The 25,262-nt window shown below is 51.6% G+C and overlaps 1 protein-coding gene across 1 annotated transcript in view; it reads right to left on the reverse strand.

Moving 5' to 3' along the window:
- Positions 1 to 25,262, reverse strand: part of VWF (von Willebrand factor) — a 135,764-nt gene that overhangs the window by 84,896 nt on the left and 25,606 nt on the right. The window contains exons 7-13 of the mRNA XM_059184573.1: positions 16,932 to 17,148; positions 15,212 to 15,334; positions 14,238 to 14,349; positions 13,073 to 13,119; positions 4,806 to 4,942; positions 4,207 to 4,345; positions 3,430 to 3,530 (exon numbers count right to left, since the gene is read on the reverse strand). Coding sequence (XP_059040556.1) covers positions 3,430 to 3,530; positions 4,207 to 4,345; positions 4,806 to 4,942; positions 13,073 to 13,119; positions 14,238 to 14,349; positions 15,212 to 15,334; positions 16,932 to 17,148 — 876 coding nt within the window. The remainder of the gene's footprint in view (positions 1 to 3,429; positions 3,531 to 4,206; positions 4,346 to 4,805; positions 4,943 to 13,072; positions 13,120 to 14,237; positions 14,350 to 15,211; positions 15,335 to 16,931; positions 17,149 to 25,262) is intronic.

The raw sequence follows: 25,262 nt of genomic DNA on the forward strand, positions 1-25,262 counted from the left end.
AGCCTGAGGCTGTAGAGGTGGGGGTGGGGGGAAGCCAAATGGGGTGTAAGCTTACCACCAGCAACATCCCACTCTTAAATCATTAGAGTCAGAGAGCAGCTGGGCTAGAAGGGACTTCAGAGATCATCTAGCCATTTAAAGATGGAGAGACAGTACAGGAGAGCCAAAGTGACTGGCCTAAGGTCACAGAGGTGGTGGCAGAGCTAGGACAAATAGCTGGGTCAGGTCCGCATCCAGCATGCTCTGTGCCTATCAGAGGAGATGCCCCTGCCACCGAGCCCTGCCACCCAGAAGAACCGAGTGCAAAGAGCCCTTTACAGAACACTTATATCAGTCACACATGTCGGGGAAGCAGGGCCCTTGTGGTCCAAGTAGTCTCAGAGCTCACATTTGGTGACAAAGAACAACACTTGCCCGTCTGGATTCGACTCAGCCACGGGGTGTCATTGGAGAGAAAAGACCATGAGCCAAGGAGGACTCCAGGGGCTGTGATCAGAGAAGCTAGGGTCAGCAAGGACTCTGGGGCAGTCTACTGTGGGTGACCAGGATGGTTCTGGGGGCAAAGCTCTAGGCCACCAGCAAACGGTTTGTTCTCCATCCTTCTGAACCCAAAGTGCACACTCACGGACAACTTGGAGAGTCAAAACTGCCTTTCACACTTTACAGGGGGCGGGGGGGGGGGGCTTCCACCAGTTTCTAGTAAGAGGGCCCTGATCCAAAGACAGAGCCAGGGCCGGGACCCCAGATTCCGGACTCCTACTTTGCATTTAATTAACATGGCCAGACAGCCTTCCTGGGTTGAAACCATCACACGGTAGGACTGAGCCCCGTATGGTCATCTCTAGAAGCCCCTTCCAGCTTCTAGCTACGGCTTCACAGAATGCAGGATGAACAATCTAGTGGAAGGTTCCAGACCCATATAAAACGTACCCAAGGAAATAGCATTAAAAGAAAGAGAATAGAGTGATGTTTCCTTGTTTGCTTTACAAAAGTATTGCCACTCTAGGCATGGAGACCTGCCCTGCCCTCCCTATTTAAAATGTAAATCCTCTGACCCTGATACTTCCTGTCCTTCTTGCTGCTTTATTGATCTCCTCCGGATTTATCACCTTCTAATATATTATATAATTTACTGCTTGGTTTGGTTTCCTGTCTGGCTCCCCTGAGGGAAACATAAATGAAGCAGGACAGGGTTTCTTGTCTGTTTTGTCTCACTGTTGCAACCTCGGCCTCTTGAATGTGACTTTGCACATTCACAAGGTGCTGTGTTGAGTCAATGATTGAACAAATGGCTGAGTTCATGAATGAATGAGGCTCTCCCTAGGACACAGGCTGAAACATCATGCTAGCAGTCAAGGCCAGGCCCCAGCTGAGCAGCTAAATCGGTGGTATCTTCACTCCACCACCCCACCACCCATGCCTCAGCACCCTCCCCTCCCGCTTCATCCCCAGACTCAGTGCCCTTGTGCCCCCCAAAGTCCCTCTGGTCACCCCACGCCTCCTGTCCCACCACCCCCCACTAAGACAATAGTGTCATCCATTCCCTCAGTCCCTTTGGCTTGACTCAAGGGTAGGCTCAGCCCTCAGATCAAGAGCACCTTTTCCAGGAAGTGGGAGGTTGTGGAGAAGGTGGCATGGCCATTGGCAGGGTAGGGGAGCACCCTTTTTGAAGACCAGGGTACAGGAGGTGAGGGGGTCAGGAGACCTGAGTTCTCTGGTCCTTGCTCTGTCACCAAATGACCACAAGACCCAGGGTGAGTTCTTTCTGGTTCCAGAAAAGGATTTTATTTCTAATTGCAAATGAGCAGCTGACAAGGTGTTCTCCAAGATCTTCCTGCTCTATGATCTGCGGTCATAAGGTTTATTTTTTTTAGAAAAGAAAAGAAAGTCACTAAGATGGAAAGTTCTCCAGGACTCTAAGATAAGGGAAAGAATATGGTATCATGAGGACAGAGGAAACCAAGATCTCATCAAGAATGCCCTAATGCCCCTGCCAGGATTATTATACCAAGGGCCCTGTGCCCCACAGGACCCCTGTGCATCAGAAAGGACTCTCCAGGGATCCAAGGAATGATCTAGGGCAGCAGTTCTCCAAGTGTGGCCTTAGGGATCTGTTGGAGTTGGGGGTGAGGGATCCCCGAGGACTTGCGAGGTATCCATGAGGCCAAAACTATTTTCCTAATCATCCAAAGACATTATCTGGCTTTTTCCCTCTCATTCTCTTACAAGTGTGCAGTGGAATTTTCCAGAGGCTACATGACACACAATGTTGCAAAAGATTGAATGCAGAAGTATATTTATGACTCCAGCTGTCTTCTATTAAGCCATCCATTAAAGAAACTGGCAGAAATGTAAAACAATGGTATTCTTCTCACAACTTATTTTTGTTTTGGAAAACATGATTATTTTTTTAAAAATATATTGTTTATATTAACATGGAGTGGTTTTATTATTGTTATTTTTTGTTTGGGTTTTTTTAAATTGAAGTGTCATTAACATACATTATGATATTGGTTTCAGGTGTGCCATATATGATTATTGTAATTTTTAAGTGAATTCATAAATACATATTTTAAGCCTCTGATTTAATTTCTAGTGTGGTAAACATTGACAGCTACATCCTTCGCAAAAGATATTGGGATCTTCAGTAATTTGTAAGAGTACAAAGGCATGTGATGACCAAACAATGAAAGCACCAGTCCAGCAGGAAGGACACTGTCCTGAGCGCTGATCAGCTCTGCCCCAGCCTCATGTGCGGTGCTGGGCACCTCTCCCCACTCACCTGAGTCTGAGTCACTTCATTCATAAAAATAGCAGTGAAAACCATACTGCCCCACTGCTTCAGGAAATTTCCGGAGGAAACAATGTATAAGGAAGCCCTGTGATATATATGGATTGCTACCCAAATGTGCCTCTGGGACCACAGAGACCGGGAGTAGCGCCCCCAGATTGCAAAGGCCCAGGGAAGGGGTGAGAGAGCTGGCGGTTCCCAGTGCAACCCTTCAGGGCCAGGATGGTCTGCACCCCAAGGGAGCACAACATAGGGTATCAGTGGCCACTTCCAGACTGGCTCTTTCCTTTCTGCTCACTGTGGGTACCTCCGCAGGGAGATGCCCCCAGCTCCCATTTGTCACAGCCAGGAAGCTGTGCTCCAAAATGCTATCTCTTAGCCCCTCGGGAGCCCACCCAGTCTTGGGGCCCCTGGGGAGCCAGAGCCCCAGAAGTGAGAACCCCCAGGGCAAACAAGGGGCGTCCAAACAACTAACACCAGTCTCTCATAAACAAGAGAGGCCTGTTCCTCCCTCTGGGGGCGGAGGGCCTGGGGAGAGAGGAATTCTTCTCCCACCACAGAAAGCCACTCTCCCAGAGCACAAGAGGCACTTTGTAAGGTCCCCGCTGCAAGGCGGCCGAGTCCGGGAGGGCACCTACCATCACCAGCAGCTTCCCCCGGCCGTCCCAGTCCATCTGCAGGTCCTCCCCATAGCTGAGGTGCACGGAGGCCATCACGGTGTGCTGGATACGGAGGTCACCTGGAACAGAGCAGGGACAAGGTTTAGCCCTTCAGCCGAAATGGGGAGAGGGCTGGGTGGTGAGAGGCGGATGTATCGTGGGGAGAGACAGAGTGTCTCACAAAGGACTGTAACAATGACATCAAGGAGTTGGGGACAGATGGAGATGTCCATGAGGTTGAAGGGGTTCTCAGGAGGTAAGATAAGCAGGTTAACCTGGTACAAATGGATTCCAGAGAAAGATGCCCCAGTATCCCAGCGGCAGCCTGCCATTCACTCCACTGCCACAAGAGGGAGGCAGAGGCTCCAGCATCCTCTGCTGAGGCAGCTCTGCCTCCTATTAAATCCCTGACACCACACATCCACACCCCCCAGCATTCCCCCAGGCGCTTCTGCCCTTGCACCCGCTTCTAGGCTGCGCCATGAGTGTGCAGAGCTGCATACAGCACTTCTCCCTGAAGACGAGACATACCTTTTACCCTGCAAGAAGGGATGTGAGAGGGAGACACACACTGCTAATGACAGCTTCCTCAACTCATCCTCCCCCTCCAGGAAGACTTCTTTGCTTGCAAGGATGCCTGCTGAGGATACCCACCCCTCCACTGATAGCTCTCCTGACTGTACACAGGTGGACAGGAAGCATGACTGAGGAGTGAGCGGACCAGCCCCCAGCCTGGTGGAGGAGGACAGAACACACCTTGCAGAAGAGGGATCTGGACATCCTGGCCATCCACGGACACGCCTCCCCCGTGTTTCAGCTTCACAAGGCTGTTGTGCCATTGGGGCAGGCGAACAGTGACTGAGCGGGTGCAGACAGCATCGGGGTCATCGGCACACTGCCAAGAGAGCCACACAGAGTGATGTCACCACAAACCTCCTGTCCGGCACCCCAGCCTGGGACCCATTTACTCAGGGAAAGAGCGCAACCCCAGGCAATCTCTGGCCTTCTGAGAGACAATTCTACTGTCACAGAATGGGCTCTGTGAGTAGGTCCCCTGGCGGTGTGGTGGGACAAGGCCCTGAGCCCAGTGCTCACTGCTGCCCAACCCCTGCAGCTCCCCACACCCTTTCCCATCCTCCTAGCCTCTGCCTATCTTCCTGTTACTTGGGCCTATGGTTCCAAAGCAAATCTGGGACTTCGGTCCTCAGCAGGAGCCATGTGCCCTCTAGATTTGCCCTCCTTGCTCCAATTCCTGGAGAAAAGAGGGATAGCGTGTACCACAGCCACTCAGAGACGGAACCCCCTTGCCCCTCCCCTTCCATCACTGCCTCCTGCAGGGCCACAGGCCAGCTCACCTGCACAGTCTCAATGACAACAGAGAAGGTGTGGTCCTGGCAGTCCTGGGCCAGTAGGTACTGGCAGACCCCACTGAAGGTGAAGTACCTGTTGTCAAAGCTCTTGAAGTGGGATTGTCCTGTGACGAGACACTCCCCTGGAGGGACACAGAGGGAGGAGGTGAGAACAGGAGACCCCTGGTGGGGGTGGGGGAGGGGGACAAAGGAGGCCCACATGAGCAAACCGGGCCCCTCTCGTGGAACTCCACAGACATTCTCTCCCCACATCGGCCTGAAAATGAGTTCTACAGGAGGACTTGAACTCAGGTCCCAGTCCTCAAACAGTGAGAGGTCAGTGCTGGATCTTCAGGTCAATGGTTCACTTTCTGGAAGGGACAACCAAGGGCAGTGACAGAGCCATATGTTGTCTGCAGCGAAGCTCGGCCTGGAGCCCGCGGCTTGAGCTCTTGGTTCACTGTGGCTCACCGTCCTTCCCCACAGCCACCCCACAGGGTCTGGCTCTGCGGCGGTCAGGCTCCTCTTGGTCCCAGGACGAGCCTTTCTCGGTACTGGTCTTGTGGGGGGCTCCGGGGCACGGCCCCACCCTGGAGAGTCCACTGAGTCAAGCAGGCAGAAAGGTCAGCCCAGGCAGAGGAGGGGTGAGGCGGGCATTCTCCAGGCTCAGCAGGGCAGTGGCCTGGGCACCATCCTTGCCCCTCTGCCGAGGGGTGGCTCTAAGGCCTCCTCATGGACAAGTCCATGTTGTGACTTCAGTTGGGGCCAATGGGGGGCTGGGAGGCCATCTTCCCATGATCTCACCACTGCCCCAGCCAGCTCCCTAGCTCAGGCTGACACATCTGTGGGTGGGGACAAGGACCCCCCTTGGTCACCCTGCCACACAGAGCCCTCAGCTCACCCTCCACCTGAGCCCCACTCCGTCCTCCCCCAGACCGCAGCCCCGCCATGTGGCTGGCCCAAGACACCTCAGACCAGAGGTCACACATCCCGCAGAGTGTCCGCGCAGGGGCGGCAGGGTGGGGGGGCCCTCTGCCAAAGTCTCCAGTGATCCCCTACACGCCCCAACCCAGCTCGGGGCAATCCCGTCCCCAGGACCCACAATGGACCCATTGAAGCTGAAGTGGGCATCTGGATCCCTCCCCAATCTCCTTCTATGTATTTCCTCTCTCATTTGTGCCTTCTACTCTTTAGAGAAATACAGACACCCACCATGGCCATCCCATAAAGTAGGGGGCCCTCCTTCCCACCCAGTCACCCTTGACCTCCAAACTGCAGACACCTATTCTCCAGAGCACTAATCCCGCCGAAACCTAAAGTTCCCCCTAAGATGGTCTTAGAGTCAGTCTCACTTTAGCCCACCCCCAGGGGCTGCTCTTGGGGTCTGTCGCACAGTCGGGGCCATTGGAGCTGTCCACCGGGCGAATACATGCTCAGCAGGTCCCCACCACCTGCTGCCTCAGGCCCACGTCTGCACTGAAAGGCATGGGGGGCACAATTTTGGATCTGGGTGTTGTCCTGCCTTTGGTCAGGACAGGGGAAGGCAGGGGTAGGGGAGAGTAGCCTCAGGTCACTGTGAGTGTCCTCTGACTGGTCTCCAGGGCAGCTGACCCCTCCCAAAATGACATGGGCCAGGAAGGCACACTCAGCCCAGAAGAAATTAAAAATCAGGGAGGCCCCAGATAAAGACCAAATATACATTTGGTCTTTATCCCTGCTTCCTGACACAGAGCTCCTAAAGCCCTTGGGACATCCTAGGAGCAGCTGTTGTTCTACTGAAACCACTCTTGGTGGGCCCCTAGACAGCTTCAGGATGGGAGCGGGTCACCAGAAAGACCCAGGCGAAATGCAAGAGTCGGAACTTTCAGTCCCACCTTCCAGCCTCCAGGAACCGGAGAGAGGCTGGGGATTACTGATGGATCACGTGTGCATAATAAAATCTCCCTTAAAATCCCTCAACAAGAGGATCTGGAAAGCTTCTGGGTCAGTGAATGTATCCACGCGCAGGAGGTGACCAACCCCAGTTCCACGGGGACGGGAGCTCCCATGCTCACCATCCTTCTAGGCTTTGCCCCGTGCACCTCTTCACCTGGTTGGTGATTTGTATCCTTTATAATAAGCCAGTAATAGTAAATGAAGTGCCTGAGTCTGGGGACCCATTCTAGCAAATTATTGGACATGAGGAAGGCGTTGTGGGAACTCCCAACTGGTAACCAATCCAACAGAAGTGGGTACCCTGAGAGCCCAGTAGTTGGGCTCAGCACCTGAAGTGGGGCATTCTGTGGGACGGAGCCCCTAACCTGCAGGGTCTGCACTGATTCCAGTCATTAGTGTCAGGACTGAATCGTAGGACAACCAGCTGGCATCCAGAAAGTAAAAGAATTGGTTGGCTTGGGGAAAAACCACACACATTTCATGCCAGAAGTGCTGTAAATAGCACAGGTCAGGTCCTCCTCCCATGACATTGGCCCCAAAGAACACAAGAGTGAGGGATCACTGTTCATGGCAGGCTGTAAAGGTCGGGCCAAAGGTCATCCCAGCCCATTGTAAATGTGCTGAAATTCCAAATCGGCTGGTGTCACAGGAAAGCCTTTCTGCAAGGGCTGTTTCTCAGAATCCACCAGGATCCTGCAGAGTGATATGGACCTTGGTGTCAAACATCTTGACCCCATGGCAATAAAATGGGTGGGAATTCTTCCCCTGACCTTTCTCTGTTTTCTCAGGAGGGCTCTTATCTGAGTATGAAAGTGGGCCTGCATTATCTCCAATGAGACCTAGGAAAAGAGAGGTCAAGAAGAAAAATGCACATTCAACAGCAGAACTTCCAGAGCTTGAATCTAATCGCCCGATCTGATTTCCTGCTCCGACCTCCACTGACTTGTGCTCTGAAGTTCCTCAGGAATCGAAATCTAAATATGACATTTAGCTTATCGCCTTGGTACCACTGAGGGACGGAGCTGTGAGCGCAGGAAACCCAACAACACGGGTGGGGAAGCTGGGCTCGTGGATGGCCCTGGGAGCTGGAACCCGTCTCTCACCCATCCTCTGCCTGGAGCAGGATGGCCAGGACATTCCCAGTCAGCTAGCTGGTCAAGCCACAAAGGGCAGCCCCCGATCAACAGCTGCCCCCTCCCACCCCCACCCCGCACAGCCTATGTACGGAGAAGGCAGGCAATGACAGTCTGGTGAGGAACAGGTGATTCTTTAAAAGAGCCTCAAAGTAGAATGGCCGGGAATTAATGCAGATCTGCTCTGTGAATAAAGATCTTCCCTCACTGGGGCACCTGGGTGGTTCAGTGGGTTAAGCGTCTGCCTTCAGCTCAGGTCATGATCCCGGGGTCCTGGGATCGAGCCCTGCATCGGGCTCCTGCTCAGTGGAGAGTCTGCTTCTCCCTCTGCCTGCCTCTCTGCCTGCTTGTGCTCTGTCACTCTTGCTGTCAAATAAGTAAATAAAATCTTTTAAAAAAAAAGATCTTCCCTCATGAAAAAATTGGAAAGAACCCTCTCCCCCAGTGGGAACACAAGATCTTATCTAAAAGAAACCCTTCTATCTGCAGTACCTGCCCTGGGGCTTCTCCGCTCAGCTGGTCTGCTTCTATTCTTTACCACACGGCCTTCAGAAATGCCAGCCTTTCGCAAAGCAACACAGACTCCCCCAGTGGAAGTTTCCCCCAAAGCCTGCCTCTAGACAGACAATAACATGACCTGTCCCCCAGATGCACAAGGTACACTCCAAGCGCTCCGTGGGTGCGTCTCACGCACTCCTTCCATGAGGCGGCTGTCACCAGCCCCAGTTTGCAGCTGAGGAAAGCGAAGCACAGAGAAAAACTCACCCAAGGCCCAAGGTCCTCAGACAGGGATTTGCTTGTGGGCCTTGTGCCTGGCTTCAGGGCCCAGAACACGCCACAGCACCCAGCACTCCCCCACGGGCTGGCTCCTGCGGTTTCTCATAGGCCCGACTTGGTGAAGGCCAAGCCTGGGTCACCCTGAGCCTGGGCACACGTGGGCCCCGTGCCAAGGGGCTGAGGTACCACTGAGTTCCGGATACGGAGACTGAGTGGAGATGAGCCCTGGCTTCTTCCTATTTATTTATTTATATTTATCTGAAAGAGAGAGTGGGGAGAGGGGCAGTGGAGAGAAGAGAGTTATCTCAAGCAGATTCCCCACTGAGTGCAGACCCTGATGTGGGCTCCATCTTACAACCCTGAGAGCAAAACCAAGAATCAGATGCACAACCATCTGAGCCACCCAGGCACGCCTCGCCGCTCCTTTTTTTTTTTTTTTTTTTTTTTTTTTTAAGATTTATTTATTTCTTGGAGAGCCCTGGCTTCTAAAGGTAGTACACTGGCCTGTCCTGAAGGAGGCCTGCTGGGACTCCAGAAGCCCCAGTATTGGCTGGGGCAGGCCTCATCAGTGTTTCCATGAACTTGGGCACTCCCCCAGGCGAGCCCAGGTGCCTAGGAATGCACACTCCCATTGGACAGGCATTGGTCCTGATCACCTTCTGTGTTAGCCTACGAGGAAGTTTGTCTTCCCAGAGGCTTCCGAACAGACAGCTTGAATCCTAACGTTGAATTATAGGGCTGGGTTAGAAGGCATCAGAAATTATACAGAGCCAAACAAGGAACAACTTACACCAAGGCCCTCCCCTGCCCTGCAGCCAAGTCCAAGGCAGGGCTGGGTTCTCTCTGACCTTCTTGCCCTGCAGGCCCCAGCTACACCCTGCCTCCAACCACCCCTGCACAGGCCAGACCCCTTTGGGTGTGTGCCTGTATGTCTCAGTCCTCCCATCCCGCTTAATGAGGCAGCCGGGGCTACTGGGAATGCTTACGGCTAACATTGAGTGCTTGCTGTCTGCCAAGTAACAGCTTCTGTGGGATGACGCTGCTGTTACCATCCCCGTGTCACAGATGAGGACACTGAGGCTGAGTCACCCCGCTGGGAAGTGGGGGGACTGGAATTCTGGCCAGGCTGCCCGAGTCCACCCCACTGCCCAGGCCCTTGGCTTGGCCCCCTGCTAAGATAACCTGTCAATGGGCATAAGTTGGGCAAGTGAGGAACCCTCCACTCACTCCTTCCCAGCTTCAGAAGAGAACCTTCTACATTCTTCCATCAGGAGTTTGAAATTCTAGAGCTTTTATTAGAAGAATAGTCCCTGTTCATAGGCATGCTCCTTCCTCATGGACCCCCGATCAAACATTTATGGTTCAATGGGAACCAAATTAGCAGGACTTTCCTGGGCAGCATGTGTTGCAGAGGAAAGGAAGAGGAGGAGAGGGAAGAGAGGGTTGGGGTTACAGAAAAGGAAGTCTGAGAAAACCACAGTTTTGCCTGCTGCTGCCCTAATTCCTAATAAGAACAGAGAGCCTCAGTGAGCAATGAAGGCCTAGAGGAGCTCTGAAGCTCCAACCCTCCCCATACAGACTGATGTTCTCCTGGGCAATTTCTTCTCCCTCCCACTCCCCATACACAATACTCCCTGTGCCAGGCAGCCTCTAAGATGCTCCCTCCATGGTCCCACCTCCTGTATTCACGTCTTTGTGTGATCCCCTCACCTTGAGTGTAGACTAGACATGTTGACTTGTTTCTAGTAAATGTAATACAGCAGAAGTGAAGGATATCACTTTGGAAATTGGGTTTTTAAAAGACCAGGGCTTCTATTTTGGCTGTTCTCCCTGACTCTCTCTGAGGTCACTCACCCTAGAAGTCAGCTATCAAAGTCCTAAAGGAGCCTTCAGGTAAGACCACAGCCCAAGTCAGCAACTGGACTGCAACTTTATGAGAAATAGTGAGCCAGACTCAGCCACACCCAGATTCCTGAAATACAGAAGCTCTAAGATTAAAACAAAAAAAGTTTGTTTGCTGAGTTTGGGGGTAATTTGTTACACAATAGACAATTAGTACACTCTCATCTTATCCCGGAGAATCAAAACCCAGCTCCCTACTTCTAAGATTCTCGCAATGTCAGCTCTTCCAGGGACTGTGGAGAAGTCATAGCCTGTTCTTTGCTGTGCTAGCAGAGTCAAGCATATCCCCTTGCAGAACCTTCCCATTGGAAGCTTTACCAGCAATTGTCACACTGGGGGCACAAGACAGCCCCACTGCCAGCTGCATCATGGCAAATAATGGAAGTATGCCTGTGTGCTACAGGTAGAAATGGAGTCAAGCATTTGGAGATGGGAGACAACTAGACAACAGGAGATGGAAGATGACCAGCTAAACTCCAGAACTTGAAAAAGAGGGTCAGAGCTGAGTATGAGTTTAGTGATTGTGTGGGCAAAATACAGATAGTCCACTCTGTAGACTGCAGAGTTGGAACTGATTATCCTCCCATCAAGGAATCAAGAAAATTTCTTACATCCTCAGCAAAGCTATCTTCTAAATTTTGAACTGAAGACCAGGGGTTGTAGTCTTCCCCAGACCAAGCATTCCAACATGTGCATAGTGAGTGTTCAAATCGTTGTTGGATGGATGGATGGATGGATGGATGGATGGTTAGTTGGATGGATGGATGGACGGTTGGATAGATGGATGGATGGACAGATGGACAGTTGGCTGAGTGAAAGATGCTCCCTACAGAAAGTCATTATTAAGAATTCCTAATCTGGGGATGCCTGGGTGCCTTAGTTTGTTGAGCAATGGACTCATGATTTTGGCTCTGGTCATGATCTCATGGGTTGTGCAATAGAGCCCCCCATAGGGCTCTGTGTTTGATGGGGAGTCTGCTTGAGATTCTCTGTCTCCCCCTCTCTCTGCCCTTCCCTGTGCTCTTTCTCTCTCAAATAAATATATAAATCTTAAAAAAAAAAAAAAAAAGAATTCCAAATCCATTAATCTAACAAAAGACAAAAAACGAATTCCTAATTCAGTCCATTGTGGCTCACAATAATAATGATTATTTAGATATTAACAGTGTTTTTGCAAGGCATTTACAGCAACTTCTTGTCTTTCAAAGGGCTCCTTAGGTCTTTCACAGGGTATGATGATGTTAAATCAGAACATTGATATCCCTTGCAAGAACAATCTTTTGTTCTTCATGCTTCCTTTAAAAATTGCACAGAAGATAAACTTGCTGGTTGGCTATCCCTAAGCCAGACTAACTGACCTAGCTCTAGTGCCCACTTTCCATCTAGTTCCAGAATTTTCCCAGGGTGGTGGGCATTGAGTTAGATCCTAAATGACCATCCAGCCAACAGGCCCCAAATATGACCCCAATATCCAAGTTCAGGCCCTGTCAGCCCACCAAAGCCAATGTGGCCTCTTTGAGCCAAAAGGAGGGGAGCCTGTTATCAGGCTATTTGCCTTGTAGCTTTTTATTGTGCTCTACAGACCAAGGGAACCCAAAAAGTAGTACCCAGCATACAAGCTGAGGCTGAGCTGGTCTTTAACTAAACGTGGGCCCTCTCCTGAGCTGGTGAAGGATGGCAAAGACCTTCCTGCAAAGGAGCAGATGGAGGACCAGGAAGGAGAGTAAACGGAAGGGCAAAGCAGCAATCAGGGAGCTGTGCGTTTGAGTCCTGTCATTGTCTCTTAGCAGCTGTGTGACTTGAGTAAGTTATGTAATCTCTCCAGCTCTGCCTCCTTCTCTGACCTAGAATAACTGTACCTGCCCCACAGGCTGGCATGTAAAGTGCTTAGCACAGAGCCTAACCCACAGCAAACACCATGTGAGTGACCACAAGAGGGAAAATTATCAGGAGAAGAGCCAGGGTTATGGGGGGGTGAGGCAGAAGGGAGCCTCAAATGGGCAAACTTTGCAACAAATAGATTAGAGCTGGGGACAAGCAGAAGACCCAATAAAGGGCAGAGATTATTATAAAGCAACTTTTCCTAAAGACATTTTACAGGATGCCATTCTAAGGCCTTCCTATCAGGCATTCCAGAAACTTCTCACTTCTCACTTAATAAAGAATTACCAGGCCCTTTTTCCTCTCAATTTCCAAAGAATTTGCATCATCTTTGTTTAGACTGTGACGCTACAGTTCTTACAGTTCATTGAACCATAATCCCCTGAGCAAACAGGTGAGAAGAAAAGGACAATAAAACCTTAGCCCAGGTGCATTCTCACCTTTCAGCTATGCTGGGTGTGCCTCTGCCAGGCCCAGGAGTGGGTCAGCACAGCTGGGATCCCAAAACGGAGCTGTGGTCAGAGGGTTGTATCCAGCTGGCACAGAGGCCTCCTTACCCCTGCCTTGAGACAAGGCCCTCCCTATATAGCAAGGACGACACACCATTCCATCGGGAGAAGGGGGGATGAGCGGAAGGGCTCCTACCTGGGCATTCTTCATTGCTGCAAATCCACAGGCTGTTTCGGCAAATGCTGTTGGGGAGAGAAGCACAGGGTGTGGCTAGTTGTGCAAACACGAGGGCACAAGAACAGACCTAAAGCACGAGGGCCTAAAAAACACTAAAAAGCACTAAACTAAAAAACACTAAAAAGCCCTAAAACACAGGGGCGCCTGGGTGGCTCAGTGGGTTGAAGCCTCTGCCTTCGGCTCAGGTCATGATCCCAGGGTCCTGGGATCGAGCCCCGCATCAGACTCTGCTCAGTGGGGAGCCTGCTTCCTCCTCTCTCTCTGCCTACTTGTGATCTCTGCCTGTCAAATAAATAAATAAAATCTTTAAAAAAAAATTTTTTTAATTAAAAAAAAAAGTACTAAAACAAGAGGGCCCAGGAACAGATGCCACAGCCCCCAAAGGGAGGGATCTGGGAGAAGGGGGAGCGAGTGCTAAGGGGGTCTCTATGAGGCTGAACGTGAATGGCGCAGGGCTGTGGCCAAAGGGGGAAGCACCTTGGGGATGAGGCTGAGAGGGGGCAACCCTGACAAAGAGAGAGGAGAAGAAAACTGAGGGGACCCGACATGTCTTCAGGGACCCTGAAGACACATCTTCAGGGATTTCAGGATCCCTGAAAATCCACCCAGCCACTGCGCAATGAAAGTCCTACACCCCCCGCCCCCTGGCGCTGTCCCTTCCCCACAGCTGGGAGAAGTGAAGATGGGAGGGCTGCTGAAAAGGGTGCCACCCAGACCCACGCCGGCCAGCCCATGGGGGCTCCTGGAAGACAGCCGAGAAGGGAAAGACAGCAAAGGGAAGAGGCCAGAAGATGAAGTGAGGGGTACCGTCCTCAAAGAGAGAGCTGCCTGTGGTGTGGTGATGGTCAGGTAGTCTTCCTTCAGAGAGTCATTCATTACAGCAGAGCTTGGGGGGAGCACTAGAGACTATGTTTGCATGTGAAGGGGACTTTCCTCCCCAACTCCCTCCTCTAGGCCCATCCCTGCTCCTCCTCATTGATGTCCCCCCCTTCCTCAAACTGCCCCCACATCTCAACCGCGTCTCCCTCTGCCCAGCCAGATCCTATTGCACTTGCCACTGCCCTTCCTGATGCCCACTGCCCTTGGGCTGCTCTCCCAGACCCTACGGTGCAGCCCCACATACCAGGTGTTGCAGTCCTGCGAGAGGGACGTTCCCGGAGGGTACCGTTGCCCGGCATGCACACAGGAACATTCAGCGCTCCCCACGCAGCGGCCTTCATCCAGGAGCTGTCCCTCTGTGTTCAAGGGCATCAAGGCAAAAACTCAACTTATCATCATTACTCATCCCGCAGCTCCAGAATGCCCGTGGGTGACCACAGTTTAGGCTTCTTCAGGAATCTCAAAGAACCTGCTCTGTGATGTTGCTCTGTCCCAATAGGGCGATATTGGGGGGAGGGAGATTATTAATCTTTCTCTACTAGTGAAGAAATGGGGGAAAGAGCTTTGCTCAAGGTCCACCAGTGAGGAAAGCATGAGTCTAGGCTGTGAGAACTGGTACGACCCTTACTTTCACAGTCATGCACTGGAAGAAGTCATTTATTTATTAATTTCCATTGCACAGATGAAGAAAGGAGGCAAGAGTTTTTGTTCTAGGTCATCCAGCGGGGAAGTCGTTAGTCCAAACACACAGGCCTCACTCTCAGTAATTAAACAGTGTTTTTCACCAAAGCTCGCACAGCCTCTCCGGAGAAACAAGTTCTAGTGCAAAGCTCTTTTCAGCTGAGCTCCCATGGCAAACCCAGGAGACATTTTAAAATATCTCGCCCAGACCCGTTCCCTGACACTCAACTGAGGAAACAAAAGTGCCGCTCAGAGCGGGCCACGTGCTCCCCAAACAAAGTCTCTGTCAGAGCCCAGACGGTCCTTCTGTTTCCGAGACACACGCGCTTCCACAGATACAGTACCACAGGAAAACAGAAATTAAAAATAAACCCCGGCTCGATCCTGATCCCTCTGTACAAAGACTTTTTTAAAAAATAAATAAAAGGCTTCTGATTCCAGCCACGGGATACAAACACAAGTGGCCTTCATCTGGCTTCCCCAAGCCAAGGACACCGGCAAGGTCTCGGATTTGTGGTAGAGTAAGAAGCTTATTACCAGGGCAGCTGCAGCCGTCCACGCATGGCTGCCGACACACTTCTTGGACGTGCAGGCTCTGGCAAGTTCTGGCGCAAGGGGACACACACTCCTTGTACTCCATGCCAGCCGGACAGGCCGGTCCTGAAATGGGAAAACATGGGAGTCTTCCCAGAGCAGCTCCCTCCCAGAGGGCACCTCCCAGCCACACTGTCCTCAGAGCCCCTGCGCTCTCTCCTCTGCTCCCCTCTGTCTTCAGGGTCCCAGGGGCCAGCTCCACCCAGTGGCACCCCAATGGCCCAGCCCCCCCTGCCCTGAAGGGAAGTCTTCCCTCTCATAGGGCCAGGCTAAGACTCAGCAGAGTCACCTGGGACCAGCACCCCTTCCCCGTTGGTCATCTGCTTCTCCGTGAACAGCTTGGCATTCCCCCCCCACCCCATGTTCTGTCCCTTTCACCTAAAACCCTCTCAAGGTAATTCCAAAGTCCTCTAGGTTGAAAATAAATGTCCTCCGTGGGCCAAGCAAGGGGTAAGTGGCATCTGCATCACATCCCTCCTCTAAGGGCTCCCCTTCCTCATGAAACTGGTCCCCGTCGAAGGCCCCTGCCCAGTACCATTCATGCCCACTTTCCCCACATGGGTGACATGCTCCATATTTATTTTCCACTGCGCTGCAGGACTGTCTTCAGAGCCTTGTCACCCAAGCATCTGTCCTTTCCCACTGGACCCAGCTCGTCCTGGGCAAAGACCGACCCCCCTGCTTTGCCTCTCAACCCTGTGGCTGACTGATGCTCAAAATCACTGAAGAACCAGAACATACCAGTGACTTCCTGGGCTTCACAAGACCGAACAATGGCTCTGAACCCCTTCTCCTCCGAGAGGCATCTCCCTACCCCCCCCCCGCACCCTATCTTCAAAGACCTCAAATAACAGCCACTCCACCCGACAGCCAAGAAGCCAGCTGCTAATAGCCACCTTCTCACACCCCCACAGCAGAGATAAAAGCTCTAATTTATAAGCGGAAAAAACACACACACTGAAAAACATGTGTGTGCTGTAAATATTTGGCCTGCTGTTCCGGCTCCATCGGCCAGGATGGCCCGTGTAATTACAGCGGACTGTCCATATGCATGGCTTTTGGTCCGCGGTGGAGAGTCTGGGGAAAGAGCAGCCTTCTTGTAACGGAACCAAAGAAGCTCCTATTTAATTATGATAATTTGGGGATGTGACAATGACAGGGATCAGGGACCCGGTGAGACTGGGAGATCCGAACCACAGGCATCCTGAGGTGGAAGGAAAGGGGAGCCCCGGGTGGGGAGGAGAGAGTCTGGGTTCACAAAAGGGAAGGGCTTATGGAGAGGCTGCCGGTCTCTCTGAGATCATGACCACTATGGACAGTGTGGACAACTCCTCGCTCCTCGTCAACGCAGACAGGCCTGCAGCAGAGCTGTGAGCTGAAATCAAGACAGCTGGGTTTCCTGTCAGAGGCAGGGAATGTTCTCCAAGTCCAGGGAATAGATTTCCCAAAGGAGTCCAGGGCGCTGAGGGAGGCATGGCCCCGGATGGAGGCAGGGGGCCGGGCGGCCTTCCTAGCCACAGCCTTTAAGGGAAGGGACGCCCCCCTGCAGGCCAGCCTTCTGTGATCAGGTGGCCCAGGAGCGTGACAAGCCGGAGGGCTTCCCTAGTGACAGGAGGGACGGATACCACTTGTCCCCAGCTGAGAGGGTGGGCGGTGGACTTACGGCAGGTGCTGTGGTCGGTCCAGCCATATAAGACCATGCCCTGCTGGGCACAGGCCCGGGCATATTCCAGGAGGACCTCGCAAGGGCACCTCAGCCCCTGTGCACAGGTACACAGAGTCCTTTCACATAGGGCCACGAAAGGCTCAGGGTCTACCAGAGGGTGGCAGCGGGCAAACACCGAGGCGCTCTTCAGAAGCTGGCACTGCTCCCACGGGCCCTGCAGGAACAAGATGCCACTCGGTGAGGACAGCAGCCGTGCAGCCCCGGCTCTATGGGGCACTGGGTCTGTCTTCCTGAATACGGCTCCATGAAGAGCCCACCCCACAAGGAAACCTGGGGAAGCTGCCTCACGCCAGGCACGGAGCAGGTGCTGATGAACTGTTCTCACAGTCTTACCAATGCAAGGGCAGATATTGAACACATGCTATCAGAAGTAGACGGAGACACTGAGGTTACCTCCCAGGCTGAGCCCTGAACATCAGAGCCCAGGGCCTCTGAACAGTCATGGCAAGTTGGGGGTGAGGGTGGGGGTCCTAGGAAAGAAAGCAAAGAGCAGAGAGAGGGGAATGAAAGGTGCAGAGCACAGGGCCGGGCATCCGGGAACACCCAGCAGCATCTCCTTCCCACTGACCTTGCTTCCTCCTCCTCCTCTCCCCAACCAGGCCTTCCCGACCACACAGGAGGAGATGGCCCCAGGACTTTCAGGAATTGAAATGAGTTCTACTAGGGGTGGAGTTCAGCAACAGGTTTTCCCAATGTTCACCAGGTGATTCCTGGCGCCAGACGGAATCCGTTCCCATCAACAAAAACAAGCTAGGATTCTCAGAAATGTCCGCCAGACCCTCTGCCAGGCAAAGACTGGCATTTTACACTGGCTTTTACCACCTTGTTAATACCTTCAACACAGGGCGGGGTGGAAATTGTTGATCACTACTCCCGAAACACAGTAATAGAGACAATCCTATGTGCTGTCTTTATAAACACTCTACATTCTGCTTTAATGAGTCCAACTGCACTGTGTGTGTGTGTGTGTGTGTGTGTGTAGTTTAAAATCTCTGAAGTTGATGGGGAACCTGGATGGCTCAGTTGGTTAAGCATTTGACTCTTGGTTTAGGTTCAGGTCATGATCTCAAGGTGGTGAGATCGATCCCTGCATGGGCTCCCAGGGAGCCCTCTCCCTCCCCCTCTACTCTGCCCCACCCACTCTTTCTTTTTCTCTCTCAAATAAATAAATAAATAAAATCTTGGGGTGCCTGGGTGGCTCAGTGGTTTAAGCCTCTGCCTTCGGCTCAGGTCATGATCTCAGGGTCCTGGGATTGAGCCCCGCATCAGGCTCTCTGCTTGGCATGGAGCTTGCTTCCTTCTCTCTCTCTGCCTGCCTCTCTGCCTACTTGTGATCTCTGTCAAATAAATGAATAAAATCTTAAAATAAATAAATAAATAAAATCTCTGAGGTTGGAGTCACAGCTTTGGAAGCCATTCCCTGTTTATTTGCTCCAAATAAACGTTACCATTATGTGACAAAATAAAGTCTCTGAAGTTAAGGTGCCTGTTCCAATCAATCTTACACTTCAATTGGCAGCAGCTTTTTTTTTCTGGACTTGAGAATGGATTCTGGAATCTCACCCTACAGATCTTTATTGAGTCATCTTAATAACCTGTAAGCCATCTGACCTGCTGCAATAAATCCTTCTTATTCTAGCTGTCTAACGAGGACTCTCTTCTGTGCCTCAGAATACTGGCCAAGAAAATTTACAGAACACATTAAAGAATTAGTTTTTCATTTGTTTAGTATATTTTTTAAAAAGATTTTATTTATTTATTTGACAGAGAGAAATCACAAGTAGATGGAGAGGCAGGCAGAGAGAGAGAGAGAGAGAGAGGGAAGCAGGCTCCCTGCTGAGCAGAGAGCCCGATGCAGGACTCGATCCCAGGACCCTGAGATCATGACCTGAGCTGAAGGCAGCGGCTTAACCCACTGAGTCACCCAGGCGCCCTGTTTAGTATATTTTTACAGGAAAATTAGTGAATGATCACTGACCCAGATAACAGGCCTCCCTCTGATTTCTCTCCCTCTCACTGCATTACTTTCTGCTTCCTTCTCTCTGCTCCTCAACTTTTCTTTCTTAGTGACACCTGGAACCATGATATGTCCAGGACTTGACACAGTACAGTAACATCACCACAGGTCCTCCCCACGGGGGGCATCCGCCCTTTCACACACAGAACGCTCTCCAACTGGAGAGTAATGGAAGGACTTAAAACCTTCAGCGAAGGGGGTGCCTGGCTGGCTCAGTGGGTAGAGCATACAACTCTTGATCTCGGGGCCATGAGTTTGTGCCCCACGCTGGGCATGGGGCCTACTTTTTAAATAAGTAAGTAAAAAAATAAACAAATAAGAAAAACTTTAAAAAGAAAAAAAAAAAAAAAAAAACCCTTCTGCCAAAAAGAAAGAAGTACCAGAGCATCTAAATGGAAGGCTGTGCCCTGAAGAATAAATCGGAGCAAATCGGTGTGAGGACAGGGAACAGTAAAAAAGAGTTCTGACGAGAAGGAAACCCATCTGCTCAAACCATACGGAAGGATGGCCAGAGCAAGCCTGTGCAAATCAAGAGCCGGGAGGCAGGGCCGTGGGGAAAAAAAGCCCAAAGGAACAGCAATTCTGCGATAGCAAAGATAAGCTGTGGTTCTGGGAAAACCCACATCCTGCCCACAGCCCACCTGAGCTGGGACCCTGCCCCTTCCCCGGCCTGCATGGAGTCTGTCCTCAGAACTAGGAAGCAGGGCAGAGTGTCACAGCTTCCTGGGGTCACAGCAGGCAGGGGGGCAGGGAGGACACAGAAGGATGCCCAGGGTCCCTGCCCAAGCAGGTGGGTGTGGTGGGTTCCCCTGCGCCTGTTAGGAAGGCCACAGCCACAGGGACTGCTGGACTGCAGGGCTGCAGGGCAAGGACCATGAGCCAGCCTGGCCATTGCTGAGAGCCGCTGCTCCCTCCATGACTCCACCTCTCTGGGCTTACCTGCTTCAGGATGGAGACTCCACACCTACTGCAGGGCTAAAGCCCAGGCCCTGCCGTTGCTGGAGGCAGGGACTGAAGCAAGTCTTCTTGCCTCGCTGGAGTAATGCGGGAATAATCCCAGCAGGTGCTGCCTTGCAGGCAGTGGGAAGACACCGCAGTGCCCGGCACTGAGCTAGCGATCCATGAATGAAGACCACTGTAGTCGGTCCCAGGACCACTGAGGTCCTGGGTGATGACCTGCATCCCGCTGTTTGCCACACTAGGCATTTTATGCAGGGGAAACTGAGGTCTTAGAAGACGAAGCCAGAAAAGTCTTGCCCTGGACTTGTTACAACTTCACAGCCCTGGATCTGAGTTTTGCCTCTTGCACCTGCTAGCTGTGTGACCTTGGACTATTGTCTGGACCCCTGCTCCTCCATCAACTGGGGATAAGAATGACAGTTCCTATGTGATGTGATGGTAGTGGAGATTGATTGAAATCATGCAGGGAAAGGCTTCACTGCAAAAATGATGACTCCGTATCATCACCGTGGCCACCAAAGAGGTCCCTTCCCCTCTCCCTCCTGCCAGGAGGCTTGTCCTCCAGAATGGTGGGCAGCTCAGCAGCAGGACAGAAGACATCTTTGTCCCTTTCCCTCTGCATCTTGGGGAGACTGGGCAACACTGGGATGCATGGCCACCATGACAACACAATCGCTTTACTAGTATCTTGGAGACTCTTTTGAGCGAGGGGATGGAGGAAGGACCCTCTCTTCTTTGCCACAGGCAGGTCTAAGACTCTCCTGAGGCTCAGGGGGAGGAGGCTGGAGCCTCGGTCTAGTTCTTTCCATTCTGCTACACTGTCTGGCCCATGAGATGGGCCCCTCAGAGAGAAACGTTCCTGGGCTCTCAAAGGGCGGCCAAGGGTGCCCCGGGGAGGGCCAGAGGCTTGGGCTCTTGCTGGCCCTTCTCCTCATCTGAAATTTGGAACCAGAGAAAAACCCAAAAAGGCAACTCAATGGGGTTTTTTTTGTTCGAGTGATGCTGCCATCACCTGGTCTGTCAGGCAGCAGCCCAGAGCAGCCCCTGTATCATAGGACAGTTCCACAGGGACCAGGCGCCTGGGGTTCATCACCAGCACAGCACAGCGTCAACCAGAAAAAAGAAGAGACTCAGGAGTCCAGTGTCCCCTCCCACACTAAGAGCGATGTCAGGCAGAGTCCAGCATGGCCCATCTCCAGCTGGCCCAAATCTGTCTGTTCCCTGCTCAGGGGAAAAGTGGGACCCATCCTCCAGCATATTTCCTGGGAGGTCCCTTGAGATATTAAATGGTTTACAGAAAGCTGTAGCAAGAAGGGTGTTTTCTGATTATTTGCCTGCAGGATGGGAGTGGATTTCTGCAGAAACAGCCACCTCCCTTCTGAGAACAATGCCTCTGGCCTCTCCATGTGCACCTGAAAATCTGGCTAGGATTGCTAGAGACAAAAGGAAAAATCTGTCTCCCTGTCTTGTTCTCTGGTCTTCCTCTGGTTGGCTCTGGCCTAAACGTGGCCTATGAGAGTGACCAGAGTCTGAGGGCCCCACAGTGCAGCACACCTTGCTTGCCACCTTTGCCTCCCAGCCTTCCCCACTCCACATGGAGGGGCCAAGCCAGGTCCAGAGACAGAAATAAGTCCAGGATGGAGCTGACACAGCATCCTCTTGGAACCTGGAGAGATGTCAGTAGGTAGGAGGTGACCAAACCCTTACTCAACAAGCACATCTGATGGTGTCCCACCCCAACTTAAAGGACAAAGTTCTAGCTCCTTAGAAAGGCAGGAGGCCAGGCATTCTAGGATCTGATCCTGGCTACTGTCCAGCTCTCCCCCTCCGACTCCCCATCTCCCATATCACCAATGTCCCCCGAACAAATAAAGTGGTTTCAGAGACCACCTTGGCACCCACTCCCACAAACAGGCCCTTCATAAGCCTAAAACACCTTCTAAGAACACAAAACTCCTCAGAGAAAGGCCAGATAAACAGACTTTCAGATTTGGAAACTGTGGCATGGAGAGAGTAAAGCATTCACTAGGTCAGCGGTTCACAAAGTGTGACTTGGTCCAGAAAGCCCCTAGAGACCCCCAAGATCCTTGGAAGACTTTCCAAGATCCTTGAAAGACTATTTTAATAATCACACTAAGATGTTTTCTGGCCTTTGGGCTCTCACTCTTTCATGAGTGCACAGTGGAATTTTCCAGAAGCTCCACGATAGATAATCGCACCACAGACTGACTACTGACGCTGACGTGGGAATCCAGCTGATTTCTCTTAAGCCAGATAGCAAAGAGATTTACAAAACTATGAAACAATGCCATTCTTCTCTCTACACATTTTTCTGCTTGGAATTTATAGTGGCTTTTATTAAAAAGATGCTAAATATAATGTGTTTATTATTTTTAAAGGAGTATGCTGTAAATGTCTCCGTTTTAGTATCTAATCTAGTATATATCAATAGATAATCCAAACCCATAATCAACAGATAATCTATAGAAAATCTCTTTTGTGTCTTCTATCATTCTTAAGAGTGTCAGGGCATCATCAGACCACGCAGCTCACAGACTCCTGTAGCGGCAGGGCTCAAACCTGATGGCAACCTACATGCCTGTCACCTGTCACCAAACCACAAGTTACATGGTTTTCCTCCACGCCCCCACTCTCCCCACCTGTTTCCTCATACCAGGTTAGACAAGCGGAGCACGGGAGACAGAGCTCGACTTTTAGAAGCGTGGTTGTTCTACAGTCCCAACCCCATCACTTCCAAAATGTGCATCTGTGGGAAATGATCCTGCCAGTCTGTGCCTGTTTCCTCCCCTGTAAAGAAGGCAGAGAGGAGAAGAGACTGAAAGTTGTCTGGGATCTCTTCCTCCCTTCTTTCTTAGTCACAGCACCTTCAATTTTCAATCATCCCTTGAGCATGTGCCCTTGAGCACGAAGATTCCATCTCTTCACTTCCCCGGCAGCTGTGAGTAGGCGTAACGAAGCTTTGCCCGGTAGGGCATAAGCAGAAGGATAACGGGCTACGTTCTAGGCAATGTCCTCAAAAGGAAAGGGTGCTTCTTTCTTAGCCCCTTCTCTCCCCACTGCCGGAATGCAGCTGTGATGCCTGAGGTGAAAGCCGCCATCTTGGACCATGAAGTGGAAGCTCCATGCCAACAACAACAGAAAAACGAGACCCAAGGACCCTGGGTCCCAACACCAAGGCATCCGGTGCTGGCCCTGGACACCCTACCTGAGCTTCTTTACACCAAGGCTTCTTTACACCAAGAGAGAAATAAACCTCTCTGTTACTTTAGATGTCTCCTCACTCACAGTGGGACCTACTCCTCATGGACACAGACAGCAATACCTATGGAAGCCGGATACTGCAAAGTAAGACTGAACAAGTTTACATGGGAAAGGCAGTCGAGGCCCTACCCCTAGTGCCACTAGCCTATTGTCAATAGCAGCCTCGCAGTGCGAAAATGGCTCCTCCTCAGCTCTCTGCGGAGCCGTTCTGGCAGAGACACAAGCGACGGTCAGCTCATTTGCTCGCTCCCAGCATGTCCCTGGCTCCAGTGCCTGGCAGCAGCTACCTCTATCTTCCTTCATCTCGTCTGCAGTGCCAGCAGCTGGCGGGAGAGATCCAGCCCCAGCTCCGTCAGCCCATGACTTCATCCTGCCTAGGCGGGTGTGCAGAGCCAACAGCAGCCCAACTTAATCACATTTGCAGCTCATTAAAGAAGTCCAGGCCTCTTCCCTGGGGATGCCGAGCCCCGTCTGAGGGAGCGAGGGAGTGGGAGAGAATAAGCAGCACATCTCCCCAGTGGCAGGCAGGCAGGCAGGAGGGGAAGGAGACCTAAAGCTTAGCTATTGTGTTTGTTCCCAAACAGCTGACCAAGGAGAGGGGAGGGGGCATTCCTAGGACTGAAGTGAACAAAGGAAGGAGAAGCTAATATAGAGAGTGCAAGATTGTTCACCCCAGCCCTGATCTTTCCAGCCCTGGGGTGGGTGCTCTGTGGCTGGCCCTGGAGGAGGTATGGAGGCGCCTGGCGCCTGAACAGGTCCAGAATAGTGGGTTCAAGAATTCACCCCATGGCAGGGCCTAGTTTCTCATTGGTCAGCCAGCAAGGACGGATGGGGGAGGGTTGCTGATTCTATTTATATCTTCTGGCTGGCCTGGGACTCCCACCCACATTCCAAGATCTGGCTCACAAAGCCCCCATGAAACTGGTCGATAGATTTCCACCAAATGGACATTCTTTGTTTTTTTTGTGGGTTTCTTTTGTTGTTGTTTTTTTTTTTTTTTTTGCAAAGTTGGACATTCCTCTCTCTGAGATGACTGGGGTACAGTCCTCATGAGGAATAGGGTAACTGGATATGTCACAGAAGTCCCCATATTCCAAAGGATCCTCCTTACCCTCTGCCCTGGTCTCCTGGAAGGTATCTGAGCCATTGTCAGAGACCAGGGCAGGGCTCAGTGGGCTGGGATGTGGGCCAAGCATCATCCCCAAGTTCCCAGTTTGGGGTCTGTCCAAGCCCGGGGATGGAACCACTCTGCTCATCCTGCTCCCAATGAGGAAAAATCGTCAGCTCTGTGCTAAGAGCCACAACACCACTCACCATTCTAATGGTAATAAGAATGCCATTCTTATGGCAATCTGTCACCTACAGAACCAAGATGGCATTTATGTTCCCAAAAGCGTTTGTCCCTTGAACAAGATTGTAGATCCAATCCATGCAGATTATCATCACCCAGACCCCATAAAATACCTCAGTAAATATGTACACATGGGCGCCATCAGATTCTTGCTCATTCTTGTCCTCATCAGGGAAAGGAAAAGGAAAAGAAAGCCACTTTTGTTAATTTTGTTAAAGGATTTTGAGATTGTTACATTAGGAAGCCATTTAAACTGAAAACTTGAGGACTAGGACCTTATCTGACCCTCCTCAAGGGTTTGTCAAATAAATACTGCTTGACTAGGGGAACCCTGTGGCAGCCCCTGATTGCTGTTATAAAACTAGACCCCAAAGGCACACTGGTCAAGGTCACCTCCAACCCACCACACGCACACGGGCTCACTGCCATTCTGAATTATGATAAGCCCAAGATTCCTAACATCGATGAAAAAAATTTCTTCTGCTCCAGACACCTGCCTAATTTTGCTGCTGCTGCTTCTGCAGGACAACTGACCCCTGGAGGGCCAAGCAATATATGGTATACTCAGTCTTCCAAGAAAGACTGGTCATCTTGAGGACCAACTCTGGGGAGGTATACAGAGAGAACTCTTAGGGCCGGGGGCCTGAAAGCATCCTTA

The sequence above is a fragment of the Mustela lutreola genome, chromosome 8, assembly GCF_030435805.1.
Source record: "Mustela lutreola isolate mMusLut2 chromosome 8, mMusLut2.pri, whole genome shotgun sequence".
Classification (NCBI taxonomy): Eukaryota; Metazoa; Chordata; class Mammalia; order Carnivora; family Mustelidae; genus Mustela; species Mustela lutreola.